Below are 13,643 nucleotides of genomic sequence, written 5' to 3' on the forward strand. Positions count from 1 at the left end.
GTCAAACCATAAAATGGGTAGAGGGAATTCAACTTCCTTTGCTCCGTAGCGCTGACTAAATGGAGAATGGGTCCAGCGTCGTATCGTCTCAAATGGAAGATATCATGAGAACTAGGATATCCTACTAGAGATAAGAAAGCCCAGGTACGAATTGTAATTCAAGAATAGCAAAGAACCGTGGTGTAGCTCATCGTATCATGGATGTCAGAGGAGAAAAGCCAAGAAGTTTGACACACAGCTCCACCCCACGAGTGGACCTCTGCGAAAAAGCCTTCATAAGTGGTATTTGGGCACCCGGGCTTCAACCCAGGTTGTGACAAGCCGTCATCGTATAGGGGTTAGTACATCAGTTTGTGGCTCAATTGAAGCACTGAAAACGCAAGTTCGAGTCTTGCTGACGGCAAAGCATTTCTTTTTGGCGTTGCTGGGTGTTGTTTTGCACTTGGTGATGCTTGAGGTGCTTTCTTTTTGGTGCTTGGGGTAAGCACAGTGACCAACAGAATGAGTAGTACAGATATGGACAGGGCAAGATGGCAGGGCGTCAAAATGTGCGGATATTTGAATGGTAGGTCGATGCTGCTTTGCAATTGAGCAGTCAGTCGGGAACAATCACTCTCGAGCATCTCTGTCTGGCCGGTGTAGTACGAGAAGCTCCTACTGGTCTCATGCCAGAGCATTCAGAACAGTCGAGGGAGGGATCAATTCAGCCTTTTTCTTTAAATACATAATCAGGTATACATTCCCACATATCCATGAGCTCGGCGTTTAAGCATCTCATCAGTTGCCCAGACAGGGAACTTCCCGAAATAGCAGTTAGTATCGTGACCCGATGAGCTTATTCCAACGACTTTCGTGGGTAAAGTCGTTGGGAGTCAATGGGATTTCAACCGTTAACACGCTTATGATAAGAAACCATGGGGAAAAGGCAATGGACATTGAGTACGGAGTAAGGTGAGGTGGGTTGTTCATTGGGTCAGCCATCAATGTCCAGCATCAAGGCTCCAAGAGGGACCAAGCAAAAAGAGATTCTCAAGACCGACGTGTAACGACGACAGTCCAGCAGAACAAAGAGCAAAAAGAAATGATTTGCCGTCAGCAAGACTCGAACTTGCGTTTTCAGTGCTTCAATTGAGCCACAAACTGATGTACTAACCCCTATACGATGACGGCTTCTAATTGGTGACACTTGCGTCTGTTATTTCATACTAAGTAGGTACCTTGAGTGTCTGGTCTACAAAGGCTCCTTCAATGTAGGCTACCCTAGAGCTGCACACATCAACTCAACGGCAAACAATATTTAACTTCATTTGCTGGGGTAACGACTGTCATTTTAATTTTCGTATATTATCTTAATAAGTACTCGTATGGTAGATATTTCCTTGACATATTGCGCATCCCCCCAACTTGCGGTCCAGATCAAAGGTGGCTTCCTTCAGGCGACTTGGATGGGCTAATTCATCAACCATACATTAGATCCGTACATTCTTTGCTGAAGCTAGCTGGAACAGATTTCTCCTTACAGGAACTTCTCATACGACTTGGCAGTATCGATGATTGTCTGCTCCACGGGATAATAGTCCTTTCCTGTCACCCTGACAGCCTTCGAGCCATCGATCACCCTGTTCTCGTCGTACACATATCCAGGGTTGTATCCCTTCCCTGGAGTTCCAACCTTGATGATGTCCTGGCGTTCAGGGAAAGCCTTTCGGAGAATGTCGGCAGCGGCCTGGGGAGGGAACTGTCCTGACGTGAGCAAGAAGCGCTCTCCGTTGGCCTTCTCAGGATGGTCGACGCTGAAGACGGCAACACGGGCAATGTCGCGGACATCGACAAAGGACGAGCCCGGTGAGAGGGGCTCGGGGATTTCTTGTCCGGAAAAGACCTGCCAGATAAAGGCGGTTGTGCCACCAAGCTTGGACAGTGAATCAAGAGCTGGAGTTGGTCCCATGACGAAGCTGTTGGGTTACTTATTAGCAAACCTACAGGATAGGCGATGCGAGAATATCGGTGAAGCTTACGTTGGGTTCAGAGCAGTCATGGAGAAACCGGGCTTCTTCTCATCTCTAAAGTCCCAGAAGGCCTTCTCACCAGCCACCTTGCTCGCGACATAGATGAGCGGACCAGGAGTGTTCTTGCCAAGCGCCTTCACCAAGTCCAGAGCTCCAAGGTTCCAATCAGCCTCGGTGAAGCGATAAGGAAGCTCCTTATCATGGGCAGCAACGGCGGCGACTGAAGACATGAGAACAACCGACTTGATGGAGGGCTCAGTGATGGCAGACTCCAAAACACCCCGGGTGCCCTGGATCGCTGCCTCAAGGACAGGGTCCGGGTCAGTGAAGGAGAGGCTCACGGGCGAAGCAAGGTGAGCGATGGCGTGGACACCTAGGAATGTCAGATAACACTTGATGAGAGCACATGTTCTGGCATACCCTTGACAGCCTCGTTAAAGGCTCCTGGAGCGATAATGTCGGGAACCTCGACAATTTCAAGAGCGTCGCCGTACTGGGACAGTGCCTTGACGAGGGTATCTGCTGAAGCCTTGGAGCGGACAGTTCCGCGAACGGCGTAGCCAGCTTCGAGGAAAGCGGCAATGACTGGGCCGGCGATGTAGCCATTGGCACCAGTTACAAGGACAATGGGCTTGCTGGACATGATGTGTGTTTTCGGAGGAGGATAAAGTGAGTTGTTTATCAAGGGACTTGAGTTGGAAGTAGATGCGTGTTGAGCTGGAGAGGATCTTTCACTTTAGAGGAGCGACATATGTTCTTATTTATGCCCATCTTCTCAACATAGACTTACAAATTCCCCTCTCAATGCTTTCGAGAAGCCACCTGCGGCTGAATGCGAATAACCTTGTCGGAGAAACACATGAGTGGATAGCTGTTGCGTGATGTTGGACTGCAGACGCCCTCTACCACGAATTGCATCATATTCAGCCCGAAAAACTGCACCGGGGTCGGATAGTGTATGTGAAGAGTCCGATTTTAATTGTTTCGGAGCGCTGACAAAGCTGTAAGATAAGGTGGGCTCCTGAGGCCATGGCGGGCTTTAAAGCATGGCGCTTGGGAAAAAGATTACTGATCGTGGAGACTGACTAGGCCTCCTCCGTTGCGTAGCGGAACTTTGTCATCAGGAAAGGAATAATTGCTTAGATGAACCGAGGCATTGATTAGTATCTATTTAAGTTGATAGATACGCAATTTTCAATTGGAAACGGGCCTTGGAAGTTTGATGGAGGGAGATGTCGTGGTCATGGGAGAGTTGGGCAGCGGGCCTCTCTCCTCCGACTTTCTAGTGACATAACATGCCGCCGATGGCTCCGGAAATTCACAGGAAGAAATCACGGACTATTCGATGATCGAGATGCTGGATATGAAAGACAGGTCACAAGAAACGAAACCTCTAGCTTCTGGATAAGATAGGGAGGCATGGGTTTGGGAGTGAGAATGTTTGGAGCCCATTAAGGACGAAGGAACACGTGACTTCGCGATTCAATTCTGTCAGCGCGGCCTATGACGCAACTACTTCAGCAGGCAATGACACGTCAATCGCGACCCTTCCCCAGCTTCTCCAGACCTCGAATCTTGGCTAATATTGGCATGATATCGTCATGGCCGGTCGAAAGCGAATCGCGACGAGGTCCAGTACCCGGAGGGGAGCTGCAGCGACCGCACCGACTGGGGGGAGATCTACCAGGATATGCTGGCTGAGGCGGGCGTGAATCCTCCAGATCAAAGCTCATCAGAACGGCCTCTGAAGCGTCGCCGTGCTGGCACTAGAGGGAGAGCGGTAGTGACCGAAAAGTCGCCTGAACCTGTTCCTCCTCAACCAGCACCGACTCACAATGATGATGAAGAGGAGGAAGAAGACGAGGATGAGGATATCGAATTTCAAGATGTAATCCTGCCGGAGCCGACCGTGCAAACGATGGAACTTGAGTCAGACGACGAAGACGACGAAGATGAAGATATCATGTTTGAAGATGTCGACTTCACTGCGCCCATTCAGGACTCGGCTTCATCACAGGAACCCAAAACCCTGGAGCTCAATCTGACGGCCCATCAATCATCTACAGCGCAAGGGAAGAAGGCTGCCGAGAGACGCAGACCAATCACCCGAGAAGAGCGAATACTTCGGAAAGATGTCCACAAAGCTCATCTCCTCTGTTTGCTATCTCATGTCGCGCGCCGCAATCACTGGTGCAACGACGGCAAAGTGCAGGACTATTTGCGCCCACACCTGACGGATAAGATGGTTAACTACCTCAATCCCGGGACAAATCTATCGCAGTTTGGACGCACCGAGAGTCTAAAGAATGGCTTGAAACAGGCTGAAGGTGTTTGGAAGACGAAATTCGAGGTTACGGAGAGGGGGCTTCGAAGGGCGCTCTGGGCCGAGGAGCCAGACCACTTGAAAGATGTATGTACCGTGTCTCATCTGAGGGCGTTTACTAATTCATGGCGTAGTATGAGCCTCCGAGCGACATGGAATCATGTCTTGATCGCCAAGACTTTCGCGAAGCGGCAAAGAAGCTGCAAGGTTCCCGGGATGTCGGCGCCCAGCTGTATTGTGCGCTTCTCCGAAGTGTAGGAGTGCGAGCACGGCTGGTCTGCTCCCTTCAACCTCTGGCGTGCACCTCTGGAGCCCCGACGCTGCAAAAGCCAAAGCCTTCAAAGGCGTCGGCGAAAGCTGCAAAGAATGAGCAGGTCAAGGCCACAATGGCTAAGTACCAAGATATGGCCAACGCTGGATATGGGTCACCTTCAGGCGGCTCATCGGCGCGCCGACGACTCGGCCACCCAAATGCTACTGCGTACAATTTTACACCAAAAGCCGCTCCGTCGAGACCCCAACCGACGTTTGAGACTCGCAAGCGGATTAAAGAATCGTCCTATCCGGTGTATTGGGTTGAGATCCTCGATGTCGGGCACCAGAAATGGCAGCCGGTAGATGCTGTGGTTACCAACACCTTTTGGAAACCTAAAGCTCTGGAACCTCCCATTACTGACAAGGAAAATTTCTTGTCATATGTGGTCGCTTTTGATGCGGACGGAACTGCAAAAGACGTGACGAGGAGATACGCGAAAGCTTACACTGCAAAGACTCGGAGATCAAGAATCGAGACTGCCTCCGAGGACGGCGACGCTTGGTGGAGGAAGATCATGAAACTTTATCGGCCTCGGCGAAGAACGGACCTCGACCAGATTGAGGACAACGAACTCGTGGGTATCGAGGCTAGAGAACCGATGCCGCGAAATGTACAAGACTTCAAAGATCACCCAGTGTATGCCCTGACACGGCATCTGCGTCGTCATGAGGTACTCGTCCCAGATGCTACACCATCAGGGACTGTTGCGACGAGTAGTCGAGGCAAGCTCGAGAAGGTTTACCGCCGAAAAGACGTCCGGATAGCGAGGACGGCCGATAAGTGGTTTCGTCTTGGCCGAGAGGTCAAACCCCTGGAAATTCCGGTTAAGTGGCTGCCCAAGAAAGCTCGACCGAAGAACCCCTTGGACGAAGAGGATGAAGACGATGCACAGGGAGATGCTGGGACACCAATTTACACGGAGGAACAGACCGAACTCTACGTGCCAGAACCAGTTCGCAACGGCCGGGTCCCCAAGAACAAGTTTGGCAATATTGATGTCTACGTGCCCAGCATGGTTCCTCCAGGGGGAGCCCATATAATCCACGAATATGCAACACGAGCAGCGTTTCTGGCTGGGGTTGATTACGCACCCGCTCTGACGGGGTTCCAGTTTAGGGGTCGACACGGAACAGCCGTGTTAAGCGGTGTCGTAATCGCAAAGGAGTACGAGGAAGGCGTGCGAGCAATCATCGAAGGGCTAAGCGACTTGGAGCAACAAGTGGAGGACGAAAGGAGGAGACACCGTGCGTTGAGGGCGTGGAGAAAGTTCATGATGGGGCTTAGAATCAGGGAGCAGATTTGGAGCGGAGTAGATGCAGACGAGAGGAGGGCCGCCGACGACAAGGCCGCCAGGGAAGCTCAGCTGGACCAGGAGATTGAGGACGCGCCGAGCGATGTCACCGAGGAGTTTGATATGGCTGACGACGATGATATGGGAGGTGGGTTTCTGGTGGAGTGAAGTCGTGTGATAGAACTGAGCTGAGCGGGCGTTTGTTGGAGTACATGGATAGCTGGGTAGAACTGCTTGATGCTTACGCGTCGTGTATATGCGTGATGAGGATAGTAACTTGAACGTACCTTGATGAGGTTAATATTTAGCGAGTTGCCGCCGTTGGCAGGCTATGTGACGGGCTGGATCATGACTGCAACTCTACGTTGGGACTAATAGTGGTTCTCATTCAGGATGTCTCCGTCAAGATGCGTCCATGGAATAGAATCATACACCGGTGGGATTGACAATACCTGTAGAGTTGCAGCTGTTGGAAAGCTGTTGAACGGTCTAGACCATGGCCACAACTCCGTGATGTCCAACGGTGGTCCTTGTTCGGGATACTCCCCACTCAGATTCGGGCCAGACCGATAGGAATACATCTTGACGCATGGTAATTTACAACTTAACTGCTGACTACGGCGACAAGGATTATATTTCTGTAGCATTGCCCCCCTTCTTTGCGAGATCCGCGCTGGGGTTGAGACGATAGTGTAGATGACTGCATCTATCCGTCCTGCCGCTGTGGAACCTGAGAGACGCTATCAATGCTCATTATGCTTATACAATCAAGAGCGGCACCTTATTAAAGCCCGCGCTCGCCTCGATGCTCTGAAAACTCAACTCCGGGTGAGTTTTCTCAACCGCTACCGCAACTCGACATACGTACACATCCCCCATAGGCGAAGCAATATACCATAAGCACCCTAGAAAGCGGGTCGTTTTTCGTATCAGCCGTGCAGTTACGAATTTCAAGTCTTGCAGGGAGATTGGAATGCATCGTCCACGTCGCTGGGCTGCCTCACATGGAGTCAGATACGGAACACGAAGTCAAGGCTGTGTACCCGCTACTTTTCCGTTTCATCACGGCGTTGTGAGACGAGGCATAAACAGTTGATCAAGTGATTGAGGCTGATGAAGTTGATTTTGCATCCAGTGTACGCCCGACTTGGCAGAAAGTTAAAAAACCACAGGCGGAGAATAAAGAGATCGACGAACTAAGCCCTGATCTGCACGTGGGGATGGGTAAGCCCATTCTCGGGATGATACCGCGAGCAGACCTCCCCCACAGTGAGTGAGACTTGTAACCGATGAGAGCGAAAAAAGAGATGGTGGTGGTCTGGAAGGGAGCATCGCGACAGGGGGCATGGTGACGTACGCGCGGTGGTGGCTATGCTGGGCGAGAGGTCGGAATCCGGGGGAAAATCATGCCGACTGTCCCAGTTTTGTTGTGATTTCCATGTTGTCAGCCCAGAAACACGGACCATTGTAGTGCGAAATCCATTGTCTTGGCATCATGATGTACGAGTTTTGGTTGTTGTTTGGAGATCACTTGGGGCTTGATGCTCGTCGATAGGGCGAGGTTTAAGGCCTGCAGCGAGTTGAGAGACTAATATCCCCGGTTCAATCAAGAATACAAGGGCATATGACAAGTTTGATAGATATTTTGTACAAAATATGCCAAGAACAAAGAATCAAGAATGCGTCTATCCAAAACCCAGAGAGGAAAGCCATTCGATCCTGGAACCCTGGTCCGGCTCCGAGGCTCGGCATTGGACCCACTATTACACGGGCCTCAACTCCGTATCTGTGAAATGGAATGACAAACCCACTCCCAAGAGATGGTTTCTTGGTAGGGTCACATTCATGCTTTTTTATCGCTCGTACTTCGTATATGTCGCAGAAAGAAGCAAGATATGGACACACGCCCACATCTCACTTACACCCAAGCACAACTCGATTGCGTGGCTGCCTGCCAGGGCCGTCGTCTGCCCCTGCTAGGGCGCCCCTTCCATCGCCGTGCCCCAGCAGGTGGCTCCTGCTCTAATTAGTGGACACGCCCAAGCCCGCGCCTTCTGGCAATTGACCAATCCGCACGGCGCTGTTATAGTGGTCGGCCACTAAAAGGCAACTGACGTTTCGGTCGGCGCCCCCAGCACCACCTTCCCGGCGCCAAGCAAGCCCCCCTCCGACTCAAGAGTCAATCCCCATCGTCCTCCGAAACTTAAACATCTCCACGTCCCCTCAGATCAAAAACGACATCATCATCGATTCAGAGAAGTCGCCTATTTCTTCCAACGTTGAGGCCACGACCAACTCGATTTCAGTCAAGAACTCGGTCCTTCCTTGCCGTTCAAGACCTTAGGGGGGCTTTCGACGATGCATTCTCCTTCATTCTAGGCTTTCTTTCGGCAACGGTTTCGGTTCTTTATTCTTTCATTATATCATTAAGCCACCCACATACATACATATCGCCTGTACTCTATTACGTGGCACAAATACTCTCTTACATACTCCTCGTTTCCCCTCTCGGGCCTGTCTTGAACACCTCAACGCTTGACCAAGTGCTTCGTTTGACAATCCTTTTGGCGCTCGTCGCCTTGAAACCGCCGCCATGGCCTTCGTCAAGCAAGTCGTTACCCTGACGGGAAAGAACTTGCGAATACTTTTACTACGGCACTTGGCTCTCTGCGTCTGGATGGCCTTTATCCTTCCCATCTTCCTCGCCTCCCTCTTCACCTTTACCAAGAACCTTCTTGTCCCTCCAGCGAAATTCGGTATCGGCCACCCAGGCCCAGTCTTGAACCTCACCCAGGCGTTTGAGAGTGCCCGCAGCAACGGCCGCCTAAAACTTGCTCTCGTCGACAATGGCTTTTCAAGCGGAGATATCGACCGAGTCCTTCGCGGTGTGGAGAATGAGATCAACAAAGCTGCCGACTACATCGAGGTTGTTCGGCTCAACGACCAAGACGGGCTTACGTCTGCGTGCCGTACCAACCTTAGGGGTGTGTCTAGGTGTTTCGGCGCAGTAGTTATGGTCTCTTCCCCCGATCAGGGTCAGGGGGGTGTCTGGAATTACACTCTTCGCTCCGACGGCGCTCTCGAAGAAGCCATTGCCAAGTTCAACATTGACAAGAAGGACAATGATCAGCAAGTTTACATGGCACCCATCCAGCGCACCGTTGACCAGGTCATTGCCCAGGTCAACTCGAGCTCCAACAGTGGCAAGTTGGCCAATACTCAGCAGTACCCTTTCACCAGCCTGAGCCAGGAGGAACGTGATGACAAAATTCGGCAGATGTTCCAAAAAACCATCAAGGGATGGATGGGCGTTGCTTTTCTGGGAACTGTTGTTTGGGTATCGTACCACCTTACAGGATTCGTCGCTACTGAGCGCGAAAGCGGCATGTCGACGCTGATCGACTCCATGATGCCAGTACGGAGGCCCTGGCTTGCCATGACGGCACGAATCCTCGCTCATCATTTTTCCTTCTCTCTTGTCTACCTTCCAGCTTGGGTTATTGGGTCCCTGATCGTACGCAGCGGCGTTTTTGCCAATACAAATGTTGGAATTGTTCTCATATTCCACATCCTAGGCGGTCTGGCATTCTCCTCCATGGCATTGCTATTTGCTTCTTTTTTCAAAAAGGCTCAGCTCAGTGGCATCACTGCTATTCTTTCAATCGCTCTACTTGGAATCCTAGCCCAGTCCCTCACTTCCCCTAGAACCGCCGTGGTTGCTGTTCTATCGTTCTTTTTCACACCCTGCACCTTTGTCTACTTCCTTACATTCATGGCGCGTTTTGAAGAAGAGGACAAGCCCACCAACCTCGGTGCGGTGGCTCCGAAAAGTCCCTGGAATATCTCTGGTATCGTTCTCTGGGTCTTCCTGATCATACAAATCTTCGCCTATCCGCTGATAGGGGCGCTCATCGAACATGCCCTCTACAGTAATGATACACCAGGCCGCAAGGTGCTGCTGAAGCAGGACAAGGTGGATGCTCTCGGGGGATTGCTGTACGGCTGCAAGAGTTCACCAAGATATACAACCCCAGTATTTTCTCTCGGATTTTCAATCGAGGCTCCAAGAGGAAGCAGCCTGTCGTGGCCGTCAATGGACTGAACCTGGAGGTCGGCCAAGGACAGATCGTTGCCCTCCTTGGCGCGAACGGGAGTGGGAAAAGTACAACACTCGATGCCATCGCGGGAATGAGCAAGTTGACGAGTGGATCCATATACATCGATGGGAGAGCTGGTCTAGGCATTGCTCCTCAAAAGAATGTACTCTGGGACGACCTGACGGTGGAGGAGCACATTCGGATCTTCAATCACCTCAAAGCCCCCAATGCCCGGGCCACTACTGACGCTACCAATGAGCTCATCAAATCTGTCGATCTTTGGAAGAAGCGAAAGGCTTTTGCCAAGACTCTCTCCGGCGGCCAAAAGCGAAAGCTTCAACTGGGAATGATGCTGACAGGTGGAAGTGGTGTCTGCTGTGTTGACGAGGTTAGCAGTGGCATCGACCCTCTTTCAAGGCGCAAACTCTGGGATATCATTTTGGCTGAACGCGGTCGCCGAACAATGATTTTGACCACTCATTTCTTGGACGAGGCTGATCTCTTGGCTGACCACATCGCCATCTTGTCCAAGGGAACTCTGCGCGCGGAGGGCTCGTCTGTGGCATTGAAGGATAGCTCGGGTGGAGGATACAAGGTCCATGTTTCCAAGGATACGGTCACCGGAAGCATGCCTGATATTGAGGGTGTCGAGAAGAAGGATGCCTTTGATCTTGTCACTTATGTTGCACCCACGTCACAGCTTGCGGCTACCATCATCAAGGAACTCGAAGCTGCCGGTATCGACGAATATCGATTTTCTGGACCCACCATTGAGGATGTCTTCCTTCAAGTCGCAGAAGAGATCAAGGACGAAGAAGCTTTCCGCAATGCCAGCGCAGCCGCGAACGAGAAAGCGTCGTCGGATGGGGATGACAGTGGCAACCGAGGACTGAAACTCATGGACGGACGAAGGGTTGGATATGTGGAGCAGGCCGTCATTCTCTTCCGCAAGCGCTTGACTATCATCAAGCGGAACCGGCTTCTGTACCTCTTCGCATTTCTCCTTCCCATTTTCGCCGCTGGAATGACCTCGCTTTTTGTCCAAGGAGAGGACCCGCCCACCTGCAACCCAGCAGATCAGTCAACCCGGAACGCAGCGACCGAAGACGCCTTCAGTCAGGCCGATAAAGATACAATCATAACATTCATGGCTGGGCCCTCGTCAAAGATTAGCACGGATGCTTTCGCACGAGTCATCGCGCCTCTCATGGCTGGTTTGCGCAGTAGCCCTGCGGCCACATCCGCTGTGTCGAAATTGAAGATTGTCGATACTTTTAGCGAGTTTGAAGACTTTATCAAGGATCATCCGAAAAACATTACCACGGGCTTCTGGCTGGGAGATGAGAAGCAACCCCCGACCTTTGCCTGGGTTGCGAATCTTTTCATCACCAGTCCCCTTCTCGCTCAGGGATACCTCAACACTCTCTTGACGTCGGTCCCCATTGGTACGACATGGGCTGCCTTTGAACGCCCTATTAGTGCGACGGCGGGCGATGCTCTGCAGCTTGTTGTGTACATGTGTATCGCTCTGTCAGCGTATCCTGCCTTCTTCTCCCTCTACCCCAGCAACGAGCGCCGCAGGTTTGTTCGTGGCCTGCAATATTCGAATGGTGTGCGACCATTTCCTCTTTGGATTGCCTATCTGCTTTTTGACCTCATCATTGTTCTGGTCAGCTCTGCCCTTGTCACGATCATTTGGGCTGCCGTTTCCAACATCTGGTTCAACCTTGGCTATGTCTTCCTGGTCCTATTCCTCTACGGCATAGCTTCTACACTCTTTGCCTACCTGATATCCCTCTTCACCAAGACCCAGCTAGGGACATACGCCTGGGCAGCAGCTACGCAGATGTTTGTCTTTGTCGTGTACGTTATTGCCTACATGTCAGTGCTCACCTACACCCCTGTCACAAGGGTCGATAGCAGCCTGCGCATCGTTCACTTTGTTGCTTCTATCTTCGCGCCGATCGGGTCCATGGCAAGAGCTCTCTTTGTCACTACAAATCTGTTTTCTACTGCTTGTGATGAGAACACGGTCACTACAAACCCGAGCGGTATTCTCTACTACGGCGGCCCTATTCTATACCTCCTTCTGCAGTCTTTCATTTTGTTTGGTTTAATCATTTGGTTCGATACTGGATCGGCCGGTGCCTCGCTCAGGGGCCTCTTTGAAGGTCGGAGGAAGAAGGCCGAGACTGAGGAGGAAACTCCAAACGAAGATGTCGTGGATGAGCTCAGCCGACTTACGGACAACGCAGACGACAATGGCCTTCGAGTGATGCACCTCACAAAGAGCTTTCGCAGAAATACTGCTGTCGACAACGTTACTTTTGGCATCAAGCGGGGTGAGGTGTTTGCACTCCTTGGTCCCAACGGCGCTGGCAAGTCCACCACAATCTCACTCGTACGAGGCGACATCAGACCTGATCACAACGGTGGCGATGTTTTCGTGGAAGATATCTCTGTCACCAAGAATCTTGCTGTGGCACGGAAGAATCTTGGAGTGTGTCCCCAATTCGACGCCATGGATCAGATGACGGTGCGTGAGCATCTCGAATTCTACGCCAAGATTCGGGGCATTCAAGATGTGGAACATAACGTGAGGGCTGTCATGCAGGCTGTGGGACTGGAGTCATTCTCGAACCGCATGGCGAACGCTTTGTCTGGAGGAAACAAGCGAAAGCTGAGTCTTGGAATTGCATTGATGGGGAATCCTACTGTTGTGCTACTGGATGAGCCTTCGTCTGGCCTTGACGCGGCCTCGAAGCGTGTCATGTGGAAGACATTGGAGTCAACTGTTCCTGGACGATCGATCCTTCTCACGACTCACAGCATGGAGGAGGCTGATGCGTTGGCAGGGCGCGTTGGCATTCTTGCTCGGCGAATGTTGGCTGTGGGAACACCAGATGGGCTCCGACATCGTTTTGGAGATGCTCTTCATATCCATCTTGTTTCTACCAGCGCACCGCGTACAAGTCAAGATGAGATGGCTCGCATCATCAATTGGATCCGGCAGACACTGCCTTCGGCTGAGGTTGAAGAGAAGACGTATCACGGGCAGATTCGTTTCTCTGTCCGCGCAAGCCAGGTCATTGCAGCGACCTCTGGCCGTGACGCTCAAGAGATGGAGAAGAGTGGTGAGGACCTCAGCCAGAGCGCAATAGGACACCTGGTTGTCCTATTGGAAGAGAACAAAGAACAGCTGGGCGTGGGCCATTACAGTGTCAGCCCGACAACACTGGACCAAGTGTTCCTTACGATCGTAGGGAGGCACAACGTCAAAGAAGAGAATTCCGAGGAGAAGCCAGAGAGCTTCTGGAGAAAGGTTTGGATGTTTGGACGGTCTTAGTTGTGGCCGATTGTTGTCCTCCTTCTGGGAGGTGTATTGTTATCCTCTCTTCCAAGGGTTGGGAAGGGGGCCCAACGCCGAGCGTGGAGAAGAATCGAAGGCCAAAGTACCTAATTTTAATAAGTATTGTTATGTTCAAACGGTTTGATGCTTTGCGCAAGTGTCGCTGCTGGGGCCTGTTATTCTGGAGCACACATGAACTGCCTTTGTTGTCGCTACCGTGGTCATGTGGACAATCCAGACCACGGTAGCTGTTCGGAA

At 51.6% G+C, this 13,643-nt stretch overlaps 3 protein-coding genes across 3 annotated transcripts; 2 read left to right on the forward strand and 1 right to left on the reverse strand.

The window, feature by feature from the left end:
* Positions 1–1,516: 1,516 nt before the first annotated feature.
* MRS44_005069 (uncharacterized protein) lies at positions 1,517–2,652 on the reverse strand (the record flags this gene model as incomplete). The annotated part of the gene is made up of 3 exons (XM_046268633.2): positions 1,517–1,955; positions 2,019–2,382; positions 2,430–2,652. The coding sequence occupies 3 exons, from the start codon at positions 2,650–2,652 to the stop codon at positions 1,517–1,519; spliced, it is 1,026 nt and encodes a 341-aa protein (XP_046135768.1).
* A 1,047-nt stretch (positions 2,653–3,699) lies between these two features.
* Positions 3,700–6,107, forward strand: MRS44_005070 (uncharacterized protein; the record flags this gene model as incomplete). The annotated part of the gene is made up of 2 exons (XM_046268632.2): positions 3,700–4,419; positions 4,467–6,107. 2 exons carry the CDS (start codon positions 3,700–3,702, stop codon positions 6,105–6,107), a joined length of 2,361 nt encoding a protein of 786 aa, XP_046135767.2.
* A 2,425-nt stretch (positions 6,108–8,532) lies between these two features.
* On the forward strand, positions 8,533–13,382 carry MRS44_005071 (uncharacterized protein; the record flags this gene model as incomplete). The annotated part of the gene is made up of 2 exons (XM_065622437.1): positions 8,533–9,935; positions 9,974–13,382. 2 exons carry the CDS (start codon positions 8,533–8,535, stop codon positions 13,380–13,382), a joined length of 4,812 nt encoding a protein of 1,603 aa, XP_065478509.1.
* Positions 13,383–13,643: the final 261 nt, after the last annotated feature.

Source organism: Fusarium solani, assembly GCF_023522795.1.
Source record: "Fusarium solani strain SB1 chromosome Unknown bctg00000002, whole genome shotgun sequence".
Classification (NCBI taxonomy): Eukaryota; Fungi; Ascomycota; class Sordariomycetes; order Hypocreales; family Nectriaceae; genus Fusarium; species Fusarium solani.